Below are 24,878 nucleotides of genomic sequence, written 5' to 3' on the forward strand. Positions count from 1 at the left end.
AAGGCAAGGACACAAATTTTGTAATTTTATTGGGACCAATATTAAAAATAATATCTTAATTTAAATTTAATTCTATAAGACAGACGTTATTTGATCCAATTCTGTTAAAAACTATGTAAATTGTGATAAATAAAGCCTACGACTATCTTTAACCTGAAGATACATGGTTAGTTTCATTCTGAAAGTTTTACGAAAGAAGGGAAGCACGTGTAATGTATCGTGACATTTCCAAATAATAATAAATAAAAGCGCTTTATAATGTCAATAACAAGGTTTTTGACTGGAAAATTTTCTGATCTTTGTTTTAAAATGTGCTCCATATCGTAATTTTTATTGTTTAGAAGATGTTTATTATCTGGAAACCATATGGCAATCACTGAAACAAGTTAAATTTAAGACTGGAACATGAAGTAAATAACATTCACCTTAAAATGAACTATAATGTCTATGCCGTTATTATATATACCAGAGAGGTATATGGTATTATATATACCATATACCAGAGAGGCGATTTATTAGCTGAGCGGAAGATACCTTCTGTCCAACCTCATTGAACAAAACAATTATATTCATAAATCAAAAATTTACTTCTCTAATACTTTTTACTTCTTTTTCATTTTTGAAAATATAAATTTTCGTCTGCTATTTGACAGTTTTGTTTCCATGCAAAATTGAGATGCAATGGATAGAAGGCTATGTTTGTGCTCTTTACGCAGAAAGTATCGTATTATTTAATTTTTAAAAAACAATGTGAAAGCCATGGGTTTCCGATATCTAAAGCTACGATAGGTACTATTGTCAACAAGAAAGGAACAAAATGCCACAGTTTGGCTTTAAATGGAAAATTTGCTCCACAAAAATATCCAAGGAAAAAACGGACTGTTTCAAATATTGCAACGGTTAAGATCTTTAATAGAGAAAGAACTGTAGGGTCGTACTCTGTTTTTCCACATAAATAAATTAGATCCTACAAATTAACCTGGCGAATTCTCGCACAGGCGTGAATAACTACCACGCAGAAGAAGGGTGAAAATAGCCCTTTATTAATTCAAAATAGTTAACAGAAAGGCACTGTCCTCGTTCGTTAGGCACCGTCAAACTTGGGGTGAAACTAAAAACGTAGAATATAATTCAAGTCAAAATTTAAAATAAGTAGTTTTGGATAGCCGTAAGTTACGCCTAACATGTGGACTCACAAAACCTAACAGGCAGGATGACATTTCCGATATGGCCAAGAGGCTTACTAGCGTAACAGCGAAACAACAACGTAACGTGCTCTGGCTAGCAAAAACATGCTCTGAAATAAACGCAGAGATTCACCCGTTTAAACATGCACCTCACTTCACTTTAAATTTACATCCTGGTAAGAGAATGTGAGGGAAAGTTGAGAAGTTCAGATAAAGGTATCAACTGAAAATAAATTTGTTATGCAAAATAAGGAAAACCCTACAGAACCTCCGCCAAATCAAAGGGCAAAAACAATCAACTATAAACAGAGGAATTAATCGAAAATTAAAAAAGGAGAAAAAATATAATGGGCAGATTTTCTTTATGAGAAACATTGTTAAGATAAAAATGGCAAATTGATATCACAATAAATGAATCTTAGGTGCATTTAAATGACTGAAATAAATAATGCATATAATTTCATCAAAGAGGAGAAAAAAATCTTAAAACTTAGTTCAAAGAGTCTAAAATTTTTCAAAGAAATTTATGATTGTTGCTTGTTTCTCATATAACGGCAAATTTAAAATAAAAAAATCTCATGTGTACACCACATGACTTCCTTGTACGGAACATTCAATTATACACATCTTTTCTTGCATTTCATTTAAACTTATTGGATTGAATTAAATCTACTTCGTCGATAGCGCATAAACCCCAATAGAATAAATGCACTCTTTAAAATTCACTATAATTGTTTACCATAGCGACACTTTAGCGCTAGATTCACTTAACAGCGTTATATTTCGTTCATATTATAACTCATAATGTACAAATTTTATATCATTTGAAGAATTACCTAATCGTTGCCACATGTTCTATTCAAGTACTATAATAATTCTAGAACGATGTATAAAAGAAATTAAGCAAGCAAAACAAAAAAGAAACAGTTTTTCACAGTCGATTCAGTATTTCTCATTCAGTTAATTCAGATCTCACTTCGCGACAAAGCAAAAATACATAAGAACTCAAAATATCTATATTAAAAATTACGAAGTAAATCTTAAACACTTATTTCCTCGAAAAAAATCCAGAAATGATTAAGCATGATTTAATTCGCAATAATAATTGAAAGCGTTGTCTTTGTTGTTGCGAAGCTTAGTCTGTCTATATTGGCAACAAATCTACTATTCTGCTGTTTCAAATGTAAACAAACATATATAAATTAGGCTTAACAGCAATTAAACAGCTTTTAAGTTGTTGATAATTCTACAAATATTTCTTGCAGATTTCTAAAGAAAATCTTAACCGGAAGATAAGGACAACATAATTCAATCATTTTTAAAGCAAAAAATGCACAATTTACAAACATATAAGCGTAAAGCAACTGAGATCACTGAGCTGGGTAATAGAGTGGATATATATACACATATATTTATATACTTCTACTGCGGCCGATTGCAACTAAAATACGTGGTGAATATCTACATATTATAGCAGTCCTATATGCAAAATTTCAACGTTCTCAGGCTACTCGTTTTTGAGTTATGTGAGATACGTACGTACGTACGTACAGACACCTCAAAAAATTCTCTTCCGAGTTCATTTTAAAGCAGTCTTATAACTTTTTTGGAGGAATAGAGTCTTTTATTCTGTCCTTACGTACATATGTCACGCAAAAACATCGTTAAATTGCATTCGATAGCGGTCAAAATGGATATTTCGTTGCCTGAAAATTTTCCCGATTACAATACTTCCTTTTTACTTCGGACAAAGAAGTAAAAAGTGGAGAAAAATGTTAGGATTGACTGCACGTACTATCAGGAACATGTTTTATACCCAGTTTTCAAATATGAAATATTTCTCTTTACCAACAGTCAGTAGAATCGCATCAAGACAAAGCAAGCAGATACAAGTGAAAATTCACCTGTACAAAATGGAACAACACACGGGTAATAACCCTTCGCTCATATCCCTATTAAATCTCCTGATGTATCGCCTAACGATTTTTGTGCTTTTTGTCTTTAAAAAAGGGATCATCCAAATGTCGACCTAAATCCTTCTTAGACTTAGTAAACTTATTCAAGAGGAATGGTTTAATGTACTCTCCCGATACTATACAAGGCTTTGTTATCTTATAAATTACACTGTAGAAAGGTAGTGAAAAATAAGAGTTATCAAATAGAACATTAAAAACCCAAAAATGTTTCTTAAAAAAGTTCTTTAAATAAAATGAAAATCGTCTGAAAAGATCTGCGAACAGCCTCTGTATTATTGTATGCATTGTGCATTCTTAATCATTTCTTCGGAAACTTCATACGAAATCAAATATGATCAATAAAATAATTCATAATCGTAATAACTATATACTCAGTGTAATAGAATACAAATACCAAGGTACGAAGTGTACGTTTACTACGTATTTAGTAAAAGAGTATGCAGTAACTTCATTTTTCGTGAAATGTTTAAACAGATATTACAAATTCTTTTGTACTGCATTATATGTTTACATTATTATTTGAAACTGTATTTATTAACACAAGAGTTCGTTCTATTTTTTGTTTACATTTACGGTTTTAGGTCTGTTGAGGTTACAAGGCAAGTATGAAATGTTATTCCACCAGTTGTTTAGGTACAACAGAATTTTACATAAAGAAATCTTTATTTCTGTAGACAAAAGCGAATTTTTAGATTAGCATGGACGCAATGGCTAAAGTAGCAGTATTAAGTTCGTATCACATTTTTAACCAAGAAACGCATCGAAGTGCGATATTTCATTGAACCTTAATAATATCATTCGCGGCTACATACATTTTCTGAAATTTGTGTTTATTCCCTTTCAAAATGGTACAATGTTTTATTTCTGGTCTGCGTGAACACACCGTTCAGAAAACCTATTGTTACGTTTTTTACCCTTTATTACGTTACGTACGTACGGGGTTCGTGCGGATTTGGAGTGGATAACGACGACACTTGATGAAGTATTGAAACATACTTTATTGGCCAGTATAAGTCAAGACAGCGAAAAAAATGTTTATAGTCGTTGAAGAACTACTATATACCCGCTGAAACAATCAGCAGCCCAGCCTTCAAGAGATTAGGCTATAACGGTGGAGACAGCTTCATTGTAAAGCACCAGAGTACAACTCCCGACTCTTCTCGGTTGTTCTCGGAACTCTACGTAATCTCGAGACTTATCACGTTACAACTCGCGATGCACTCGACGATAGGCTAGTGTGCAGGCAAGCCTCCACATTTATTCAACATCAAGTCTGTTCACTGCGACCGCTCAATGACAGAGCGAAATTGACGGCTACAACCGGTTTCTCTTCCTTCTGCTGCTGGGCTCCGAAGGTTTAGGACGGTCTTCTGGCTGTCCTCACTCCGGATGACGCGTGTGTGCCATTTTGCTCTTTTTCGTTCTTCTTCTTCTTCTTCTTCTTTTTTTTTTTTTTTTTTTTTTTTTTTTTGACTGCCATCTCCATATTGTATATAGAACAAAGTATTCCTCCTAGTAAAGAAATTGGTACTGAAGATTCAACTAAAATTATCTAGATGCTGACTTCTGCCGTAAATTAACGATGTTCTACAATTTAAAAATCCTCGAAAGGACTTCATGTGCACGTATTCCATTCACTGATGATATGAATATTTGCCTTCTGTTTTTTCAAAAATATATTGGAATAACCAGTCAACTCAATTTCCTCCGTTATAAAATTTGACTTTTTTTATCATGAAACTTTGCTGAACGATGATGAACTGAGATCTAGTTTGATTGAAATATTAAGCATTTCCCGTACGAAAAGTTAGGATTCAAAATGGTACGACTGTTTCTTTCGGCCGTTGTACGATCACGGTTGCTAATCTTCTGTCTGGCGATATTTACTTAATTTATGCTGGTATTGATTCAAAATTTAATGATATCAAGATATAATAAATATTACTTAATTTACATTATTTGAATTGTCATCCTTTGGGAGTAAGTTACTTTAATTTTATATTCCTTTATAGATCACACATTCCATTATCACATACCACATCATATTTATATTCCAACTAGAGTACAGCTCCCGACTCCTCGGTTCAGTCGTTCCCGGAGCTCAACACACTCTAAGAATAAACTCGAAGATGCACTAACTCGCGATACATTAAGAGACTCTTTCGGTGCCCTCGACGACCAACTCAGCACTCACTCACCGATTGTCAACTCGATTGACTCCGCACGGACTTACTAACTCCTCGACACTAACTCTCCGCGTACCAGCAGGGTTTACATAGCTTTTGGCTTGCGTTCGAGAACATTCAAGGCTAAACCGTCTTTTATTTCTTCATGTTTTCGTTATTCTCCTTCATCCCGTGAGATGTTTCATCCTGGACGGAAGGTTCTCCGTCTATGGCTTATCGCCGATTTTGTCTTCGAATGATGCAATTTGTCTCCGAATGTGGCAACTTTGCCGATTTTGTCTTCGAATGATGCAATTTGTCTCCGAATGTGGCAACTTTGCCGTTTTATGGCAACCCTAAAGCTGCTTTGCGGGAAGCTACCTTAGCGTGCCTGTACATTTCGTCACCCCACCTATTAAAGGTATAGTCTATTCATTAATTCAGTAACTATTACCTTTATTTTCAGGGTGGTAGCCAATTACATGATGTGGAAGATAGTTCAAGAATTGTCAGAGAACTGGAAGATTCCGAAACATAGGTCACGAAGGAGTTATATATATCCTCTTTGGAAACGATGTCTTCATTCCCTTAAGTACGAAGAGGAATTTAACATGAGTTCTTATTTCCTGGAACATTACTTCAAAAAGGAAACCAAAGATGACGTGAGTGCAAAAGTGCCTACTCCAAAGAATACATCAAAATCATTTGAAGCTTTTCTTATGTCTTCGTTATTTACTTTGTTTCAACTAATAATGGACAATTTTCCATTAACGTGAGTCCAAACATCCGAAGCAAAGTAAAAATTTTAACTTCATACCGTGAGAAGGCTATTCCCTATACTATATCACGAACTATGTTTCTCGATTATGTGCCTCTCGATTTTCCATTTCTCTACATCAACTTTCCATATATGATTTTTCCTATATATAAACTGAACTATTTCTATATTTTTCATTTATGCTGATCATATCTAATCTCTTTTATTCATAAAATTAATTATTTCTCGATTTTCGTTTTTATTAATCAATGGTGACGTTTTACAAACTTACAATTTTGTAGTTACCAAATAATGAAGAAACTGCTGTCAGATTTCCGAAAAATAATATAATTATTTAGACATTGTTCGAATAATCACCGGATGAAGTTAGGGATTTTTACCGAACAACGAAAATCAGATGAAAGTTGTGATCACACTGAGAAAAGGATTGCCAACCCGAAGATGGTTTGGAAGTTCATGCATTCTTACACTTACCGCTGTTTGCTTTATGTTTTGATGAGACTTAATAGAGTTGAATTCTGTCAAATGTAAATTCATATGAACCACAATACAATTTCGGACGGCTCGAAAAGCTGTTTATGTCAGGTGAATGCTAATCCTTTCACATCTTGCTCTAAAGTTAAAATCAGCAAAAGCTAGAAAACTCTGGGAATAGAAGAAGGCTTATTTGCATTGAAACAATGAGTTTTCTCTTTTATTCCGATAACGGGGGCAGATATTCACTGAGTTTAGTTAGAGTTTCGTCCGAACACCCGATTATCGGAACTGCTTGGTAACTTTACGCTTCGTGCCATATCCGCCAGGTCTGTCCTTGGGACGTAAACCAAATACACTCTTAGACAAAAATAAATAAATAAATAAATAAATAAATAAATAAAAAATAAAATAAAAAAAATAATAAATAAATAAATAAATAAATAAAATAAATAAAAATAAAAAAATATAAATAAATAAATAAAAAAAAACGACGCACCAAGAAGTAGTTATACGAATGGGAGCAAAACCGGTAGAAGTGATGTACATGTGCAGAAAAACAAATTATTACAGTTTTACAGTAATGCGTTTGTTTACTTCTGGACCTGATGCAAGCAGTTATTCGGCTTGGCATCGATTGATAGAGGTTGCGGATGTCCTCTTGAGGGATATCGTGCCAAATTCAACTGGCGGTTTAGATCGTCAATATCCCAAGCTGGTTGGAGAGCTATGCCCATAAACGTGCTCAATAGGAGAGAGATCCGCCGACCTCGCTGGCCAAGGTAATGTTCGGCAATCACTGAGGCAAGCAGTAGAAACATGTCCAGTGTGAGGAAGGGCATTATCTTGTTGAAATGTAAGCCCTGGGTGGCGTGACGTGAAGGGCAACACAACGGGCCTTAGAACTTCGTCGACTTACCGCTGTGTTGTAAAGTTGCGACGGATGACAACCAAAGGGGTCCTACTATGAAATGAAATGGCACCCCAGACCATCACTCCTGTTGTCGGCCTGTCTGCCGAAAGGCGGTCAGGTTCACCGCTCTCCGGCGCGTCTCCAGATTTGCCTTCATCGGTCATCGTGGCTCAATTCAAAGCTCATCACTGAAGACTATTCTACTCCAGTCAGTGACATTCCAGTGCGAATAAGCCCGACACCACTGCAAGCGGGCTTTACGTTGTACAGAGGTCAATGGTAGTCGGCGCAAGGGGCGCTGTGACCTCAGCCCCCTTTCTGTGAGCCGTCTACGAATGGTCCTTGCGGTCACTGAATTGCACGTACAATCGATGATAATGATGCATCTGGGGCTGTGAGTGCCGCTCTGACGATTGCTCGGTCTTCACGTTCTGTCGTTTCTCTAGGCCTACCGCTTCCTTCTTGAGGCTGTGTGCGGCCATGGTTCACCCATTCCTGCCAACATCGTCTAATAGTGGCATGGCTCCTGCTCAAATGTCGAGCTGTTTGCCGATAAAACAAACCGGCTTCTTTGAGTCCAACTACACGACCTCTCTCAAATTCTGACATCCGCGCATATCATTCGCGCGCAATTGTATGCGAGGCATAGTTACTGTCTACACGAGTATACGGAATGAAATTCGTAAAGAATTTATGACCTGGAATCCTAATTTCTTCTCTTAAATATCTAGCCAGTTGCGCAGATCACGTGCGCTCTAGCGACAACCGTTCATTCATTGGCAGCCAAAAGGTAAAATTTTGCATTTTCCGTAGAAACCTGTATGCATATCAATTTGTGTCCAATTTGCTTTATATCTTCTCAGTGCGTCATGGTGCGCGATTTTTTTTTTTTTTTTTTTTTTTGTCTAAGAGTGTATGTGCATCTAAACAAGGAAAGGTTTCGATAATTATATTTTAAAAGTGTAGCAGGGAAAGAGGAGAGACAAAATGTTCAGAGAAATAAGTTCCATGCATTACATTATTTGTATGCGTGGAAAAAACAGGATGTTTATACATGTGCACAGGTATGATAGTATAAAGACACAAATTGTATAAACTTTTACAAAGACCTATATTGTAGAAGAATACACAATGATGAAATGTGGACATGATAATATTTACGTAATCATTTCCATACGAATACAGTTAAAAGAAAGGCATGCAGTTGCTTATAACTTAATATATTTATGGAAAAAAACAATATATTAGTATAACATTAGCATGAGAAGTATATTTAGAGAAATAAATCACACAACAAAGCAACAAGCATATATACATTGTTGAGTAATTGCTCTTCTACCATGAAACCATCCGAAAGGACGTTCGGTTAGCCATATATAGGATGCAGCAACGTTTATAGCGTAATTTGACTTGCGTAACACAATAACATACTGCATTAATGCGCGGCAGCTCGTGCCGCAGTCGTGTACTAATGAGCTGCCATTTCGAGTGTGACAGTGATATGGATCAGTGGGGTGCACAGCATCGTGCCTTTGCTGTTCAATGTTATTTCAAAAATAACTACTCTGGTATTGCTACCCAGCGTCTATTTCGGCAACATTTCAACTTGGGACGTCATGGAAAAGTTCCAGATGGACGGACCATTGCGACAGACATTTCCAGGCAAAATAATTTCCCATTTTGGTGACATTTCCTAGCTGCCTCGCTCACTCAATCTTTCATGTCCAGAAATTTTTCCTTTTGGGCCACCTGAAGCAAGCAGTTTTCCGAACACGTTGTGCAATCATTCCTGAGTTGAAAGATCGCATCAGAACTTCCGTCGGCAATGTCCCACGGATTAAATTACGCCAAGTTATGGCAAGCTTCCAACGCCGCCTAGATGAATGTGTTATGCAAAGAGGGCATCATTTGACAGGCATCATATTCAAAAAGCAATCCACGCAATGGACAATGACTTACTTACATATTAGTAAATGGCATACCTTTAACTATTAATTGACATAAGTAGTAATAAATAAACTTACAGCTACTGCCTACTGTGTATTTTTAATATCCTACTATGAACGTTGCCGCCCCCTATATTTAGTGTCCCTATGCCTCCAAAGCACTATTTACATGTACAAACATCCATACCTGCTCCGTGTTTCGAAACCGGTCTTTTAGGTATGAGAGTCACTAACACTAGTCCGTCTGGGCGGCAAGTCCAATAATAATACAGGGATATAAAACCAAAGGTTCATACGAAGAAGGAAAACGTGAATAATAAAATTCAAATGTACAGTAGGTAGGGAAGTAGCAGCGAATTATTCCAGGCTGTTAGCTATATTCTTAGCAACGTTAGTATGTGCGTCTTCTGCGGATGAATGCATATTTATTTTTGCTAGTGTTCCTGAACGAAGCTTGTTAGTATGTCAAGTAGGGTCTTTTCAAATGATAGTATGGTATATATGCAGTCGAACAGATAGTGATCTGTATTATGGATACTACCGCAAATGCGTAGGGTATTATTTCAGTGGCCAAAACTATGCAAGTAAGAAATACTTAGACCATGCCCAATTAGTTATTGTATAAATTGCGGAGAGCTGCTAATTAAGTACTTATCTACATTAGGAAGCACGTTGCCTATAATGCCTATAATGGATATAGTGTCCATGACAGACTAGCCATAATTTATCATTTCATTTATTATTTAATTATTTGCATTTAATTTAATCTAAATAATTTATTTTTGCTGTTATTGTTTAATACATTTTCTTCACTTAAAATGAAAATATTGGGGAAATTATTTTCTGGGTAGCATGACGTATATATCCGTATATTTTTTTTTGAGATTCGGCTTCTATTAATCCGGGGTTTTATTCATTAGCGGTTTCATCTGTGTGGGTTTTTGTCGAATAGGCAGTTATAACGGGATTTTTTTTTGGGGGGGGGAAGGCTTTGCCCTGTGGAATTTTGTCCAGTGGCCTTTTATCTGGCAATTTCTATCTTTATATAGTAACTCTGAAGTCGAGGAATGATAACTGCTGTGCATATTGGATATGGCGTGTGATTTGTTTATCTGTTTCAAGTTTTATGTTAGAGCTAAGAGGTTGATACCTAAGAAGCTTTTGCAGGCTTAATTTTGCTTGAGTATTTGCATACTTAGTACTAAGAAACACTTCAAATAGCAAATGCATATTATTTCCTAATCTTAAGTTGTACTCTATAAGTAGCAAAATCAAGCTTAAATTAATATTTTTTTCTAGCTAACTGAATTTCAGAATATATATTGTTATGACTTCTCTCAGCTGATCGACAGTAACATCAGATAAGGTCTCTAAAATCAGAGCAAGCCTACGAATTTCATCTTGGAAAGGGTCAAGATTGCGCCTGCCTTTGGCAAGAGCCTTGAGAACCCCATAGGTGGCAGTACGACTTTGCTCAGTTCCGCCCCCAAATTTTACGGAGAGCACCTCGGGGAAGGGCGGGTCCGAAGCTTTCCCACTCCTCTTTCTCTATCACCAACCTATCGTGAGGACTTCTGGCTTGCCGCATATTTAGAGCCCGCCCATAGTGAGACAGAATGCATTTATATACGTCTATGTCTTCTCCAAGATTCGAATCCAGGACCTTCGGTACGGCAGTCAGCGCCGCTACCGCTCTCCCTGTCGGGCGGCTCAGTGCATGTACACTTAAGCAAATTGCGCAGGCAATAATTCGTCTGAGCAAGATAACTTAGTGTAAATGAAAGCCAACACTTTTAATTTGTAAACATTTTGAAAGCTTTTAATTTCTCTTTATATTTTTCGTTTTTAAATTTCAAACGATTGTTTTGGGTTCAGTAACCATTTAAATTATTCCATAATTATTAGTGTTGATGTAATTATTATTTCATAAAATTTCTTTCATTTCCCGTTAGGTACTCAAGATTTTTAAATATGTTCATAATGAGTTTTTAAATATGATAGAAGAAAAGGAGTGGTTAGATGCAAAAGCAAAAAAACAAGCAAAAAAAAAGGTTTGTTTATTTTGTCTAATTCTCCTATTGTTGTTGTAGTTTAATACAAACTTCTATTTACATAGTCTCTGGCCCGTATCTTTAACGGTCAATGTGAATTTCCTAAATGTTTCTGATTTTCGTCTTCATCGTTAAATAAGGGCTTACCAGCGGTAGAGCGGTAAAGTCGCTGAACACCGGTAGCTCAAACCAGGATCCGACTTTAGGCGAACTGGCATATTCACAAAGACTACAGACCGTTTCTTCTACTGTTTGCTCTGATTGGTTAAAAGAGGAAACGTAGGGTTACAGAATCATGTACTTGGCGACTTTTGCTTCATCGCCCATACTATTTGTATATCAGCCTCGTGTACCGAAAAGTGTCCGAAAGCAAACAGCGAAACCGCAGCTCAACAGTAAAGAGGATGGAAACACTTCTCGGACTTCTAGATCGCTGGTTCTATGCCTGCTCGTAAACTTTCACGAACTCTGACCTGGACGGACTTGTTTTTATCCTCACTTTATTGAATGACTTTGTCATTATTTGTTTTTTCGCCTTCGGGTGCGGTGTTAAAATTTAACACCTTCATTTTTCTCTTCTTTTGTTAATGCTAATTTTTCTTATTTTTATCTACTGGTTTGTACTCTTTGTAGTAGGTACCAGTAGCAAGATTATGATCCAAGATCCTGAAAAGCGTTTCAATAGAAACAGCGCATAATGGAATAAACTATAATTTTTTGTTATATTTACCCACAATTTAGGTTAAAAGAATAGGTATCCGACGCCCTTAAATGTTTATTGAATTAAGAGATTGTATTGATTGTAAATATTGATTGTAAACACTTTTTCTTGCAAAATAATTATCGTACTTTTAACAGTTTAAGTTCAAATACCAATAAATTATTAATAAGATCAGTAGGTTATTTAAAATATATTTCACACTATTCCCCTTAGCTTTCATTCATAAAATAAAAAATTATCGAATGAAGTAAAAGCTGTTTCTCCTCGCTGCACTGAAAGCCTACAAGGTTTGTTTGACGTTAATTACCACGCCTACAGCGCGATAACTCACCATTCCAAATATGACCGACAAGCAGATGTTTCATCCAATGAGAGCAGACCGTTGAAGAAATGGTCTGTAGGCGTTTTGAATATGCGGCGAACCGGCTTAGCTGCATGGGCGTTATGCTTTACCACATGTGTAATGTGTATACGAGCCAGTTTCCTTTATAATGTTACCCATTGAGGACATCCCTTCCATCAGGAAGATAGCTGTAGTGTGTTTTGCCTTGGTTTCAATAAAATAAACCAAACCAATCTGTAAAATAAGACTTATGAATACTAAGAACAACATTATAAACGAACCGTTTGTTTACCAGTTATATTACTTGTGATATAAATTAACAATTATATCCAAACCAATATCCTCTGTTTGAGATTGATTGCGAAAACAGTCTAAATGCGCCACTGTAATTTACAAAACAAAAGTTCGGTGAGCACGATAAGGTACCTTGCCTACATGTACTCGCAACTGAATTTTAACATCATCATTATATTGTCCTCTACAATTCTGTTCTTCCTTAGCTTAAGTTAATTAAATAATGTCCAGTTTTGAGCTAAAGATGTCTCTCTACTCAGACATAGTATCCAATGACACTGTTTCGTAGAAAATAGTTAGAAACTCAAACTTAAATAGCTGCATACAAAACAGGAGATTTTTCCTTAATTTCTCTAAAATTTCTAAATAATTTTCAAGCTACTTTTGACAGAAAATTCAAGATTTCACTGATTTTAACTGAAAAAATATCTTACAGTACTAGAATATATTTAAAGTAGCGATTTGGAAAAAGATAATGCATCATTAATGTGCGTTTGAAAAGAAAATATTATAGGGGCACAATTGGTACATTAGGACTTTAAACACTCATCAGTGTACAGCGATTACGGGTCTTAGGACTTTTTGTATTACAAATTTTTGTTTCTGTTACTCGTCTTAGGACGTTTCCGGTTAAAAATTTCTTCTTCTGTTACGATCTTAGGGCATTTTCTGTTGTGATCGTTTTAAATTAATATGTCAAAATTAGTTTACCTTTTTTTATAGGTTTGAATATTTTTCTAAATTTTCTTTTTTTAACTAACGTGTAAGATAATTTCTTCAAATTCGATATAGCTGCATTGCTGAATCAATGCTACGACCTTCACTTTATTTTTTCCTTATATTCGTCTAAATAATAGATTTGAATATATATTTCTTCTGTCGCAAGCTACCTGAGTTGTTTGACATGTTGAAAGCATGACTTTAATCTATGTGTTTTGACTAGCTCCCGGAATTAATTCAGAAACCAAAACAACTTTGAGAAGAAGATATTAATATATGTTATATTTCGTAGGCCTACGCCATGAAATTATATATTGGAAACCCAAAAGACCCTAGGTCGGTTATTTATGTCTCTGATCTTTACAAAAACGTAAGTATATGCATTGATACCTTTTACCGAATTTTTAAAATAATTCGTTTAGATATATAATTCAGAAATTTTGTGAATATATTTTAATTATCAGATTTAATTATTTGCTACAGGTAGCAAGAATTAATCTAGACAGATCAGCAAAGAGGCGCAGTGGTTTCCCAGGAGAAGAGTACGTGTTGCTCTTAAATATTGTGTAATTATAGTCTCAATGAATCATCCATTTTTATAGGAAAAATAAAATTTAAAAATAAATAAGCTAAAAACAACATACCAAAATCATTGTTATTATAATTGAACTATAATCTCACGTTATTGAATTAGCAGAAATTTTAACTTTCTTAAGAATCTAAATTAAACTGTTTATTTGGAGCCTTCAAACCCTTTAAATGTTAAAGAAGAGAAAGGTATTAATAACTTAAATTTATAACTCAATACAAAGCAATGAAGTCTTTACCCAATCTTAAGGAAACAAATATTCGAGAAAGTATCTCTGGATGTCTGCAGCTCCTGCATCAATCTGCCTGTACAGGGAAACATATGACGGGGGCAGAAGATACATGTCTTCGAGCAGCTGCGCCAGAAATCGTTGTCATTCACTGTGTCGGGAGACAGTGTTGCTAGAAACTTATTTGGCGACAACTAAGGAAACTGAGTATAAAAATCATTTGTTCGAAAATCAGTGGTGGCTACTGAATCAGAGTTTCGTGTATTAAATAACACATGCAGCAAATTGTTTAAAGTTTTTGTTATTACTTTAACAAACTTAATTTAGGATGCATCATTAATTTCGGATTAGAAATTTCGATTGCTTGTTTTGTAAATGGTACAATATTCCTTTCAATTTGATAGAAGTGATTTTTATTATAATCTACAGAGCGACGCATTGTTTTACCTCATTTTCTAAATCTGCTAGAATAATTAACTAAGCTTACTAGAATTTCATTTCTTGTTCAAAGGGCTTAATATTTTGTTGAGAATTCTGAAAACAAGAAAGACTTAAACCTATCGTCTGTCTAATTGGATCGTATTTCCAATTTGTGATTTTTCAGCTTTGTAATTAGCCGTAGGTAACTTGACCATCTGAGGCGAAGCCCTGAATTTTTTGTAGGCCATTATGTTGTGAGCTTGAAGATATCAGAACTATTTACTATTTTTTTTCTACTAGAAGCAAATCTTTCATTGTTACTCTAATTAACAAAATGTTGTTAAAATTAAAACTTTTATATGGAACTTGTAGCAATTTTGTTATTGTATTATTATTCGTAAAATATAATAATTTTTACATTAATTAAATAATTATTTACGTAATTTTATGTTAGCTGTATAAATATTATTACGAATTTCGTATATATGTTAATAATTTTAGTAAAAGTATACATAAAATTTTAGTTTTTTTTTTTTTTTTTTTTTTTTTTTTTTTTTTTTTGTATAATCTAACTTGAAAATCCAAAGAAGCGAAGCTTTCTCGTAAATACAGGGGCAAGTCTATTTAACATTGAGTGAGTGTCTATATCGCTAAATTTGCGATATACCGCCAAGCTGGTGACGGATTTGGTAAATAACTTTTGTCCCCAAGTTTGGCGAGAAATAGCCAAAAGTCGCCAGACTTGGCCACCATTTGGCGACAATGTGGTTCGGTCCATGGATAACTGCATTTGGTATTGTGATTAAGTAAATATAATTAGTGTAGATATGTAATGGTAACCGTATCCGGCATTCAGAAGTAACATTAACCGTATATGCTTTCTGTAATTTCGAGAAATGGAATATACTAGAGATTTTTTGGAGGCCGGGTGAAACCTATATAAGACCAGAGCGAGCATTTGCTCTCAGTTTCACAAGTTTCCATATATCATCAGCTCAGTGTTTTTCATATAATTTTCTAGAGTCGGTTTTCTTTCTGCAACATCGCTTTAAAATTTTTTTGATTCGATACTTTTTTTTCGGAAACAGCATTTACGTAATCTTCAAGATATCTATTAATTTTAGGAGCCATTTCCAAGGCTAACGTCTTATTCTGCATTCCGATAAAATCAAAACAGCAGTAGACGATTATATAAAAAATGCCACATCTTTATCTCAAAAAGCTAATGACAAAATTCAAACAGAAAATCATTTCCATAAAGAGAGAGCGATCTTCTATAGAATTCTCAGCACGTTTCCCTCGATTAAAAGAAAATATGCGCCTTCAAGACCAATAGCATAAATTTCATAGATTTAACCTCTAATTTATTGCGTCTCAATGGCTTTTATGCGAGCATTTGTTTTTTCTTTTTCCAGCATTTTGCATCAAGATATCTGCTTTCGTCCAGAATTCATTACAGTGACCTTTTCCACATACAACATCACCTTCAAAAACTAGATAACTTTCAGCGTCTTTACTTTAATAATTTTATGACACGTCTTTCTTTAATGCAGTATTTTAGAAATAAATACGTTTTAGTATTGACCTTCCCGCTTATAGCGAAGCAGCTAAACTGTATGTGGACTATTTTACAAAAGGAACATTTGTCTTTCTTAAAGCATCTTGAAAAGAACGTATAGATAAATATTTGGTTCATGAAATTTTGTAATTATGTTGGGGAAGGTCTCATAATCCTTACTTTATTTAGATTGGTTGAAGTACCCACAGCACAGCATCGAAAGCATTTCTAAACTATACAGCGATATTGTGAGTTGAAAAAGACAAAAATGCTGAATGTAAAATTACTAATGAATTTCAGGTTATGTCACATTCTTAAAATCCCTATATTTTAAATATAGCTCTTCTGTATGAACTTAGTAATGGAGAAAATTTTAAATATTGTTTAAAAACAACAAAACATTATAATTTTCTGTTGTTGCCCAGAAACGATGCATATTTTTATAATCAGTGATATACGGTAATTCCTTAAACATATGTCACCTCTGATACTGCTAGTTAAAGACACACGCAAAGACTTCATGAGAATAGCTCGTCATATACGGTATGTACTGAGCACCACATGTACAGAAACGGAAATTTACGAAAAAAGAGATTTAAAAACCTGTTGCGGATATCATCGCCTTATTTATTTATCGTAGTATAGGTTATTGATGGAAATTTTAATTCATATAAAATATTTAGTCCAAACGTTTATAATTTCAGATTCGTTATTAAAAGACTTTTAAACAACAGAGCATATTTAACCTTTTCTTACGTTTTATTTTCATGGCTTAAGTCATCTTTGCAAAGTATAGCTTTATCAACAAGGCATTTTTTGCAACAAAGTGTTCTTAATCACTTCCTTCACACACTAGAGTGGAACCTGAAGACTAAGTTATGCTTTCTAAATTAAAATTTCAAGAGTAATGCAGAAATTAAGAAAAATGCAACGAGGAAGTTAAAATCATTCCAACAAATAACCCACAAAAGTATTAAGAATTTATATGGATGTAATAGGATAAGTACAGGGAAATTTAAATACAGTAAAACTTCATTAGGCAAAATATATTTTTTCTGTATTATTCACCTATAAGACTTTCATTCTAAAACTTGTACTTTTAGCCCATAAACTAGAAATTCTATTACAGTAGAAACGTCATGTTAAAAGCTAAAAAATATTTTCAGACGGGATACCATCTTGGAAACATTTGAAGCAAACGTCTTATATTCAAAGAATGAAAATGCTATTGGTATGTTTTTTTCCCTTCTTTTTGCTGCTAAAGGCTTTTCAGCCTCCAAAATGAAAATATTGAAATACTAGTATTTAATAATATCAATAATGGGAAATAAATTAAACTAACGAATCTGAAAACAAGTCTTCTTCTATAAATTTCATTGTAGGACAAAAGTAGAAACGTAGAAGTTTCAAAGATACGTTACATATATACACTTGTAGACATTAAAATTGCTACGTTAGGAATGAAAGCAATAAAATGATTGAAATTTTAAATAATATCGAGGTCCAAAGTATGCATAAATCAGTATCCTGAGTGTAAGTCTCTCGCAACAAAGGCAGCTGCTGTACAGCTGAACATTGAGAATTGTAGTTACGCGTATTACATGTGTACGCAGCTTTGCCTCTTTTGAATGTGAAAAGAATGCAGTTAATGGCTGGTGGGTGTTGGGATGCCACTCTCTCTTCAACCACTGGCATATTTTACAAGTGCACATCAGCGTAGCCACTGAGGGAGGGGTTTTGAAAGTGAACCAATGAGCTGCTATTGCTCTTGTGACGCTAAATCTTCGTGCATGTGAGTGTATGTTGTTTACGTTTTAATTTACATTTGTTTCGCAGTTATAAATATATGGCGTAATAGTAGAAAATCTCGTAGTGCTTTTGTTTTCTGAGTTTGATTAATTGCTGACATTTTACTTTCGCAATTTTTTTCACGCATTAATATTAGGACTGTTGTTCACTGCATATTATGTGGATTAAGAGAATTCAAGTGTATATTTTTTTTTAATTCAGCTGCGAATGACTGAAAGTGTTACAATGAATCTAGTGTTTTCTTATTTCAGTGCTTACATTCTTTTGATTTTAAAGTGTAAGATTCACAATATATATGATCTGATTATATCCATTGTTAACATTAAAAATTATATGTTAATAAATTGAATATACGCGTTGTGAATACGATAAATTCACTCTGTGTGATGAGTATTTCTTGTGTAGACAGTACATTTAAGAGTGAGCAGATATTAAATGCGAAATTTAACACACTAAATGTATACGAATGCAAATTAGTGAAGTTCACTTTGAATAAAATTCTGCATTGGTTATAGAACATCTTTTTCATATAGACTGTAATAAAAAGTGCTGACTTCTATTTGCATATATAATTGGGGTAAATATTTTTCTCATACGCATAGTTTTATGTAAAGATTGCATTTGGGCTCAGATGTTTATTACATATTTCTTTCTTCATCTTATTTACCACTTATTAAGTAATATTTCACATCGATATTTTTGCGAAATATTCCAACATGTGTTTGTATTTATTTCAACCAGGTAGTGAAATCTTTATAATTTCCTATAATTGATTTAACTTCGCAATGAAACGTTTCAGAAGCAATCGACGGTGATTTAACTATTTTGTACAGAAAATTGCGTGGCAGAATATTTTCAACCATCTTGCTTAAAGCACGTGAAAGGTCATGTGACAGGACAGAAATATTACTGGATGCTCACTGGTTCATCCTAGAAGCCACTCCCTCGGTGGCTACACAGATGTGCACTTGTGAAATATGCCAACCGTTGACCAAGCAAACGAACTGACAAGATAGGAGTCAAATATCTTTGTGTTGAGGAAATGTCAAAGAACGTGGACAGCATTAAGTCTCGCAATGTTATATTGGAAGATGGGCCTAAAGTGACATCGAAGTTAGAGCACACTTACGGGTCATTCAGATACCAACAATCTAACGGTAGCTAAAAAGCACAGGATATTTGTACAAGAGACAAACGGGATGTGCACGCGCTGTTCCTCCAAAACATAACTCCAGTTGCCGAAACAGTATACCAATGAAGAAAACGAGCTATTAACGTTCGTTCCCATCAGTGTCTCCAGACACGGATAGGATCATTAGGATCCTGTAAGTAAAAGCGAGATTCATCAAAGAAGATAATGCCATGCCAATGGAGCAACCATGAGAGTCGCTGATTACTTCATTGTAGGCACTGTGACTTGTGGTAAAACGCCAAAGAGCACTAGGGCAATAAGCACTAGGGCACTAGGGCAATAAGCGCCTTCTCGACAATCCGTGACAACATGGCATCCCCCAATATTTGCGGATATTTTGTGCTATGCAGCAAACATGCGTAGTTTTTTTGACCTAGGACCATGATGCGGCTGTACGATTTGTAAAACCAAGTAAATAACATTTACCATATCGTAAATTGATGACTAAGAACACGTAGTTTTGTGTGGCCTTTCTGGGTCTATCGAACTGTATTGAACGGTTCTAATAAGTTGAATTCTAACCCAGTTGAGTTCTTGTGGAGAGTTGTCCTGAGTTCTTGTCATAAGTTGATTTCTTATTCAGAGCGAGCAGCAATCGGGCGCTACGGTAATTTTTAAGCTTAGTAGGATGGAATTCTCATGTGATCGAATTGTAACACGTGTTCGTATGAGTTCGTTCTTCTTAAACAATTACAACAATAAAAACAATCAATAAAACGCGATTTCCGAATAACAAAATTGACATGCTAATCTAAACTTTTATTCTCTTTCCAGATATCATTATTATAGCCCGTAATGTGTGCATATCGAGAAACACTAAACATCTGCATATCCCATTCGACCTTTCATGCATGTTTCAGGTATGCTGTGCGCTTCATTCCTGATGCAGCATTTTTAATGACTAGCAATTAATATATATCTAGTAAGACCTATAGAAAAACAATAACACGAAAGCATAAAAGAAAGCAATTTTATAAAAACCAATTAACATTTTAATCTGCATAAATATGCAAAAATTTAAAGTAATTTATATTAGTTTCATAGTGTTACTGATGGGAAGTCTTAAATAAAGTGAATCACTTTCAACTGGAACAAAGAACCACCTTCAACTGTATTATAAAACTACATTTAATAACCAGGAAGAAAAACGTAATGGTGCGTAAATGGAATAATGTAAAAGTTCTTGAAAAACTGGTAACAATTATAAAACATTTGTCCGCCACCAAAAGTTCATGTAAAAAGCCGAATATTCGGCCTTTATCGATTTCAAGAAAAACGCGAAATAATTTTGAAACATCCACATAGTTCCGCCATAGCTTAGAATCCAAAATACAGAATATTTAAAAATTAAGAAAGGCAACAAAAACATAATACTAAATGCATCTTATCACAGACACGATATGTATAACTTCTTAAAATGTGTATCTATCTGTACCATCACACTGGAGAAAACACATTTACTAAAACGTTTAGATGAAAAAAGACCAAAATACGTTTTTTTAAATTCTTTTGACGATTCTAATCCTGCGCTGTACACGAAGGATTAAAAGACACGTAAAAATGTATGAAATGTCAAAAGCTGTATCCATTACTCTATGAAGTCTAAGAATGTATGAGCCACTAAAATCATACAAATATATGGGTTTTTAATATGGTTTGTAATAGTAGTAATAATTCGTAAGTAGCTGCTTACAAATGTTCACTCGTAGATTGATTTAATTTTTACATTATGGCAATGCTAATAGAAAACATTGCAATTCTATAAGAGATATGCAAAACGCAGTGTGGGGAATATTTTACCACAAAAGTCCAACCGACGTGGAACCTACCCGCAATTTTTGGCCCAAAAGTGGAGGATTCGTAGTGTACATATCAAAGTGCGAGCGCGAGTGAAAATCTGAAATGGTAACAAACATAAAAATTCAATTCCACCGCCTGTAATGGATTCTACCAAAGATATACTTAAAGATCTTAGCGTGCGATTATTACTAAAAAAGTGTTTAGGAAGACATGCAAAGAATCCAAATAAATCGTTGAATGCTTTGATTTGCAAATTGTGTCCTAAAAATTACGGGTGTGGTTATAATAGTGTTAAGAGAGCAGTGAATGAGGCAGTTATTATATACAACGATGACCAAGCTAGGCGATTGCATATTATGAATGAACTTGGATACCGAATTGGTGATAATGCAGTCAAGATTGCAGCAAACACTGATCAACGTGGTATTCAGTCAGCCGAAATAAAGGTAGAGACATCTACAAGAGATGCTCGCAGAACAAAAAAAAAAAAAAAAAAAAAAAAAAAAAAAAAAAAAAAAAAGATCCACACTTGTTGCAGTAATAGTTATTTAAGAACAGGAGGGATTGGTGTTGCAGCTGATCGGTTTTAAACTGTTTTAGTATTATTTAAGAGAATATATACTAAAAATTTTGAAACTTTAAACTTTAAAATTTATTTTTTTCAAAATTGTGATTTTCATATTTGCACGCACTCTTTAAAACATCTCCCATAGCTATTGATTTGAAAATTTCAGGGTAAGTACATGATGATTTTGCTGAAAAAATGCACCTACCCTTTCCTTTGAAAAATTACTTTTTAAGTATTTATATAATTTTACTTAAAATTTTTAATGCTTTTCTGTTTTCTAAGATCTTATTGTAGTGTTAATATTCTTTGATATTTAAAATTTAAACAGGGGAAGAATCATACCTAATGATATTTCATTACACAATTATAAAAATGTTTTTACTGTAACTAAATTTGCATTACTGTCAGTTTGCGCGCAGTGCTTCAGTACAAATTTTAAATTTTCTGAAAATACAGTTAGTTTTTTATTTATAAAACAAATACTTATACACTATTAAGTAAAGTAAATCAAGAAATATAATCATCTATGTATAGAGATGACACAATGAAAATTTCATATATGTATGACAGAAAGAATTTGACTTATTAAAACTCGAAAATCAGCTAAAATTCTCACTTCTTGTGTTGCGCAAAAGTGATGACTCCCCTTAAAGAAACGGGCCTTCCCGTATCGTTTGATGTATTAATAAGAAATTCTGATGCGGATGGTTTCTGTATATGCATCGAAGCTCACTCATATTGCATATTCACCATTCCTTTGTACACAGGATTTTCATTATGAGAATTTTTTGGGGACTATGGATTAGTCAAAACGCTTTAGAAAAGACGTAATTACTTGTATCCGGCTTGATACCATATGTATTTATGTCTAAAATTCAACGGGAAAAAGCAACTGTTTCGGAGAAAGAAAACTCTTTCGGAAATATTCCAATTTGTAACTATTACTTTTTCCTGAGACCTAGGACATATATGTCCATCGTGTTTGTTCACTACATTAAATAAAGTTCAAAGAAAATTAGTTCTCTATAGAAATTTAAAATTTGATACTTAATTTAAAGCAAGGAATGGCAAACACTGTCAATTTGTTCATCTGTTGCTTGCTGATTGAATTCTTAACTAAATGGCTTCAATGCATAAGAAATTAGACTCTGTAGCCCACGTGAAACGTTTTATGTAAATGAATCGCATGAGATTTTATATCTAGTGTCTGGGTACATTCCTTATATACAGCATTTGCTTTACAGAGATGTCCGTAGCATATTTACAGGATCCCAGTTTCAACAAGGATCGACCACAGTAAGTTATTAATATACACCACATGTACTTTTTAAAATTTAAATTCCAGAGCAAACGCGTTTATTTTTATTATTTTCCTCATAACATTTCTAAAGTAAGATGATTGATAAAACGATGTTTATTAATGTTTCAGATATCTGAATTTTGCAGCAATCGGTTATATCATTGGCCACGAGATTTCACATGCATTTGATAACCAAGGTGAAGTAGTTATTTATTTAAATTATAATAGAATGTATTGACAGAAGTATATTAAATCATGCAGACCAAAAATTTAAAGAAATAAACTGTATTACGTTAAACAATCTAAGATAATAATAATAATAATAGCAACACAATGATATATTACCAGGAAACTATACATCATATTTCATAAAAAATTGCTGCAGTGGAAAGTTTCTTAAATTTTACCCTAAACATGTACTCCTGGTAACGAAGTTTAATAAAATCAGGTGTATAAATATATAAAAGTAGTTTCCTCTTTACGGTGTGTTGGTTTTATACGCATGAAAACTAACCTTTTATGTGGTTTTTGGAGGTGAAAAATGCTTATTAATAAATGATAAAAACATTCTTACGCTAAATTAGAAACGTACATTGTTTTTACGTATTATAACCAAAACTAACATAAAGAAAGACTCACTTGGACTTTTTAAATAGTTTTAATTAACAAAACACAATTAATATAAAACATTACAATTAAGGGCTTTATAATTACACATTTAAGTTACAAAGTAAATCTTGGGGAACAGCATTTCGGGGCAACAGCATGCTTAGTTCATGACTCCCGTGCATCGACTGAAGGCTAGAGTCTTTTTGTTTGGCTGGTGTTTATTCCGGCGACCGGTAGATAGCGCTCGTTTAGCCGTGGGGTTACAGATTCCCCTCTGGCTCGTACGACGTCTCAGCGAAGAGCCAGAAATATGTTGGTTTGGTCTGCAAATAGGATGTAACGTCACCCATGCTCTGTCACCTGGTTCGTAAGAAGCCTTTTGAGAGTAATATATTTTTGTGCTGTTCATACTCTTCATTAAATCTGGATGATTCATCAGCAACATAGAATCTGGATGATTCCTTCAAGCTTCATTGAATCAGGATGATTCCCTTCAAACTTCATTGAATCAGGATGATTCCCTTCGAGCTTCATTGAATTAAGGTGATTCATGGTACAGCATAGAATCAGGATGATACTCTTCAAACTCCACTAAATCAGAATGATTAATTCAAAACTTCACAGACTCGAGATGATTTTTTCATACTTCACTGAATCAGGATGATTCATTCAGACACTTCTGAATCGGGATGATTCTCTTCATACTTCATTAAATCGGGATGACTCTCTTCATACTTCATTGAATCGGGATGATTCCTTCAAACATTTCTGAATCGGGATGATTCACTTCGCACTTCATTGAATCGAAATGATTCATCACACAATTCATCACAGAATCAGGATGATTCTCTTCATACTTCATTGAATCGCGATGACTCACACGGAACTCCATAGAATCAGGATAATTCTCTTCATACTTCATTGAATCGGGATGATTCTCTTCATACTTCATTCGATCGAGATGACTTCCTTTAAACCTCATTGAATCAGGATGATTCGTTTCAAACTTCATTGAATCGGGATGATTCATCTCACAACACATAAACAGGATGATTCTCTTCATACTTTCATTGAATCGGGATGGTTCACTCAAAACCCCATAGAATCAGAGTGATTCTCTTCATACTTCATTGAATTGGATTGATTCACTCAAAACTCCACAGAATCAGGATGATTCTCTTCATACTTCATGGAATCGGGATGATTCACTCAAAACTCCATAGAATCAGGATGATT

At 34.2% G+C, this 24,878-nt stretch overlaps 1 protein-coding gene across 1 annotated transcript in view; it reads left to right on the forward strand.

Moving 5' to 3' along the window:
* Positions 1 to 24,878, forward strand: part of LOC118205840 (neprilysin-2-like) — a 79,458-nt gene that overhangs the window by 35,299 nt on the left and 19,281 nt on the right. The window contains exons 10-16 of the mRNA XM_085826460.1: positions 5,795 to 5,990; positions 11,392 to 11,490; positions 13,861 to 13,938; positions 14,052 to 14,110; positions 17,531 to 17,595; positions 22,978 to 23,029; positions 23,163 to 23,230. Of these exons, the coding sequence (XP_085682586.1) occupies positions 5,795 to 5,990; positions 11,392 to 11,490; positions 13,861 to 13,938; positions 14,052 to 14,110; positions 17,531 to 17,595; positions 22,978 to 23,029; positions 23,163 to 23,230 (617 nt within the window). The remainder of the gene's footprint in view (positions 1 to 5,794; positions 5,991 to 11,391; positions 11,491 to 13,860; positions 13,939 to 14,051; positions 14,111 to 17,530; positions 17,596 to 22,977; positions 23,030 to 23,162; positions 23,231 to 24,878) is intronic.

This window comes from Stegodyphus dumicola, chromosome 11 (genome assembly GCF_044657685.1).
Source record: "Stegodyphus dumicola isolate Sdum_Otavi_A_Nest chromosome 11, ASM4465768v1".
In the NCBI taxonomy this organism is placed as follows: domain Eukaryota; kingdom Metazoa; phylum Arthropoda; class Arachnida; order Araneae; family Eresidae; genus Stegodyphus; species Stegodyphus dumicola.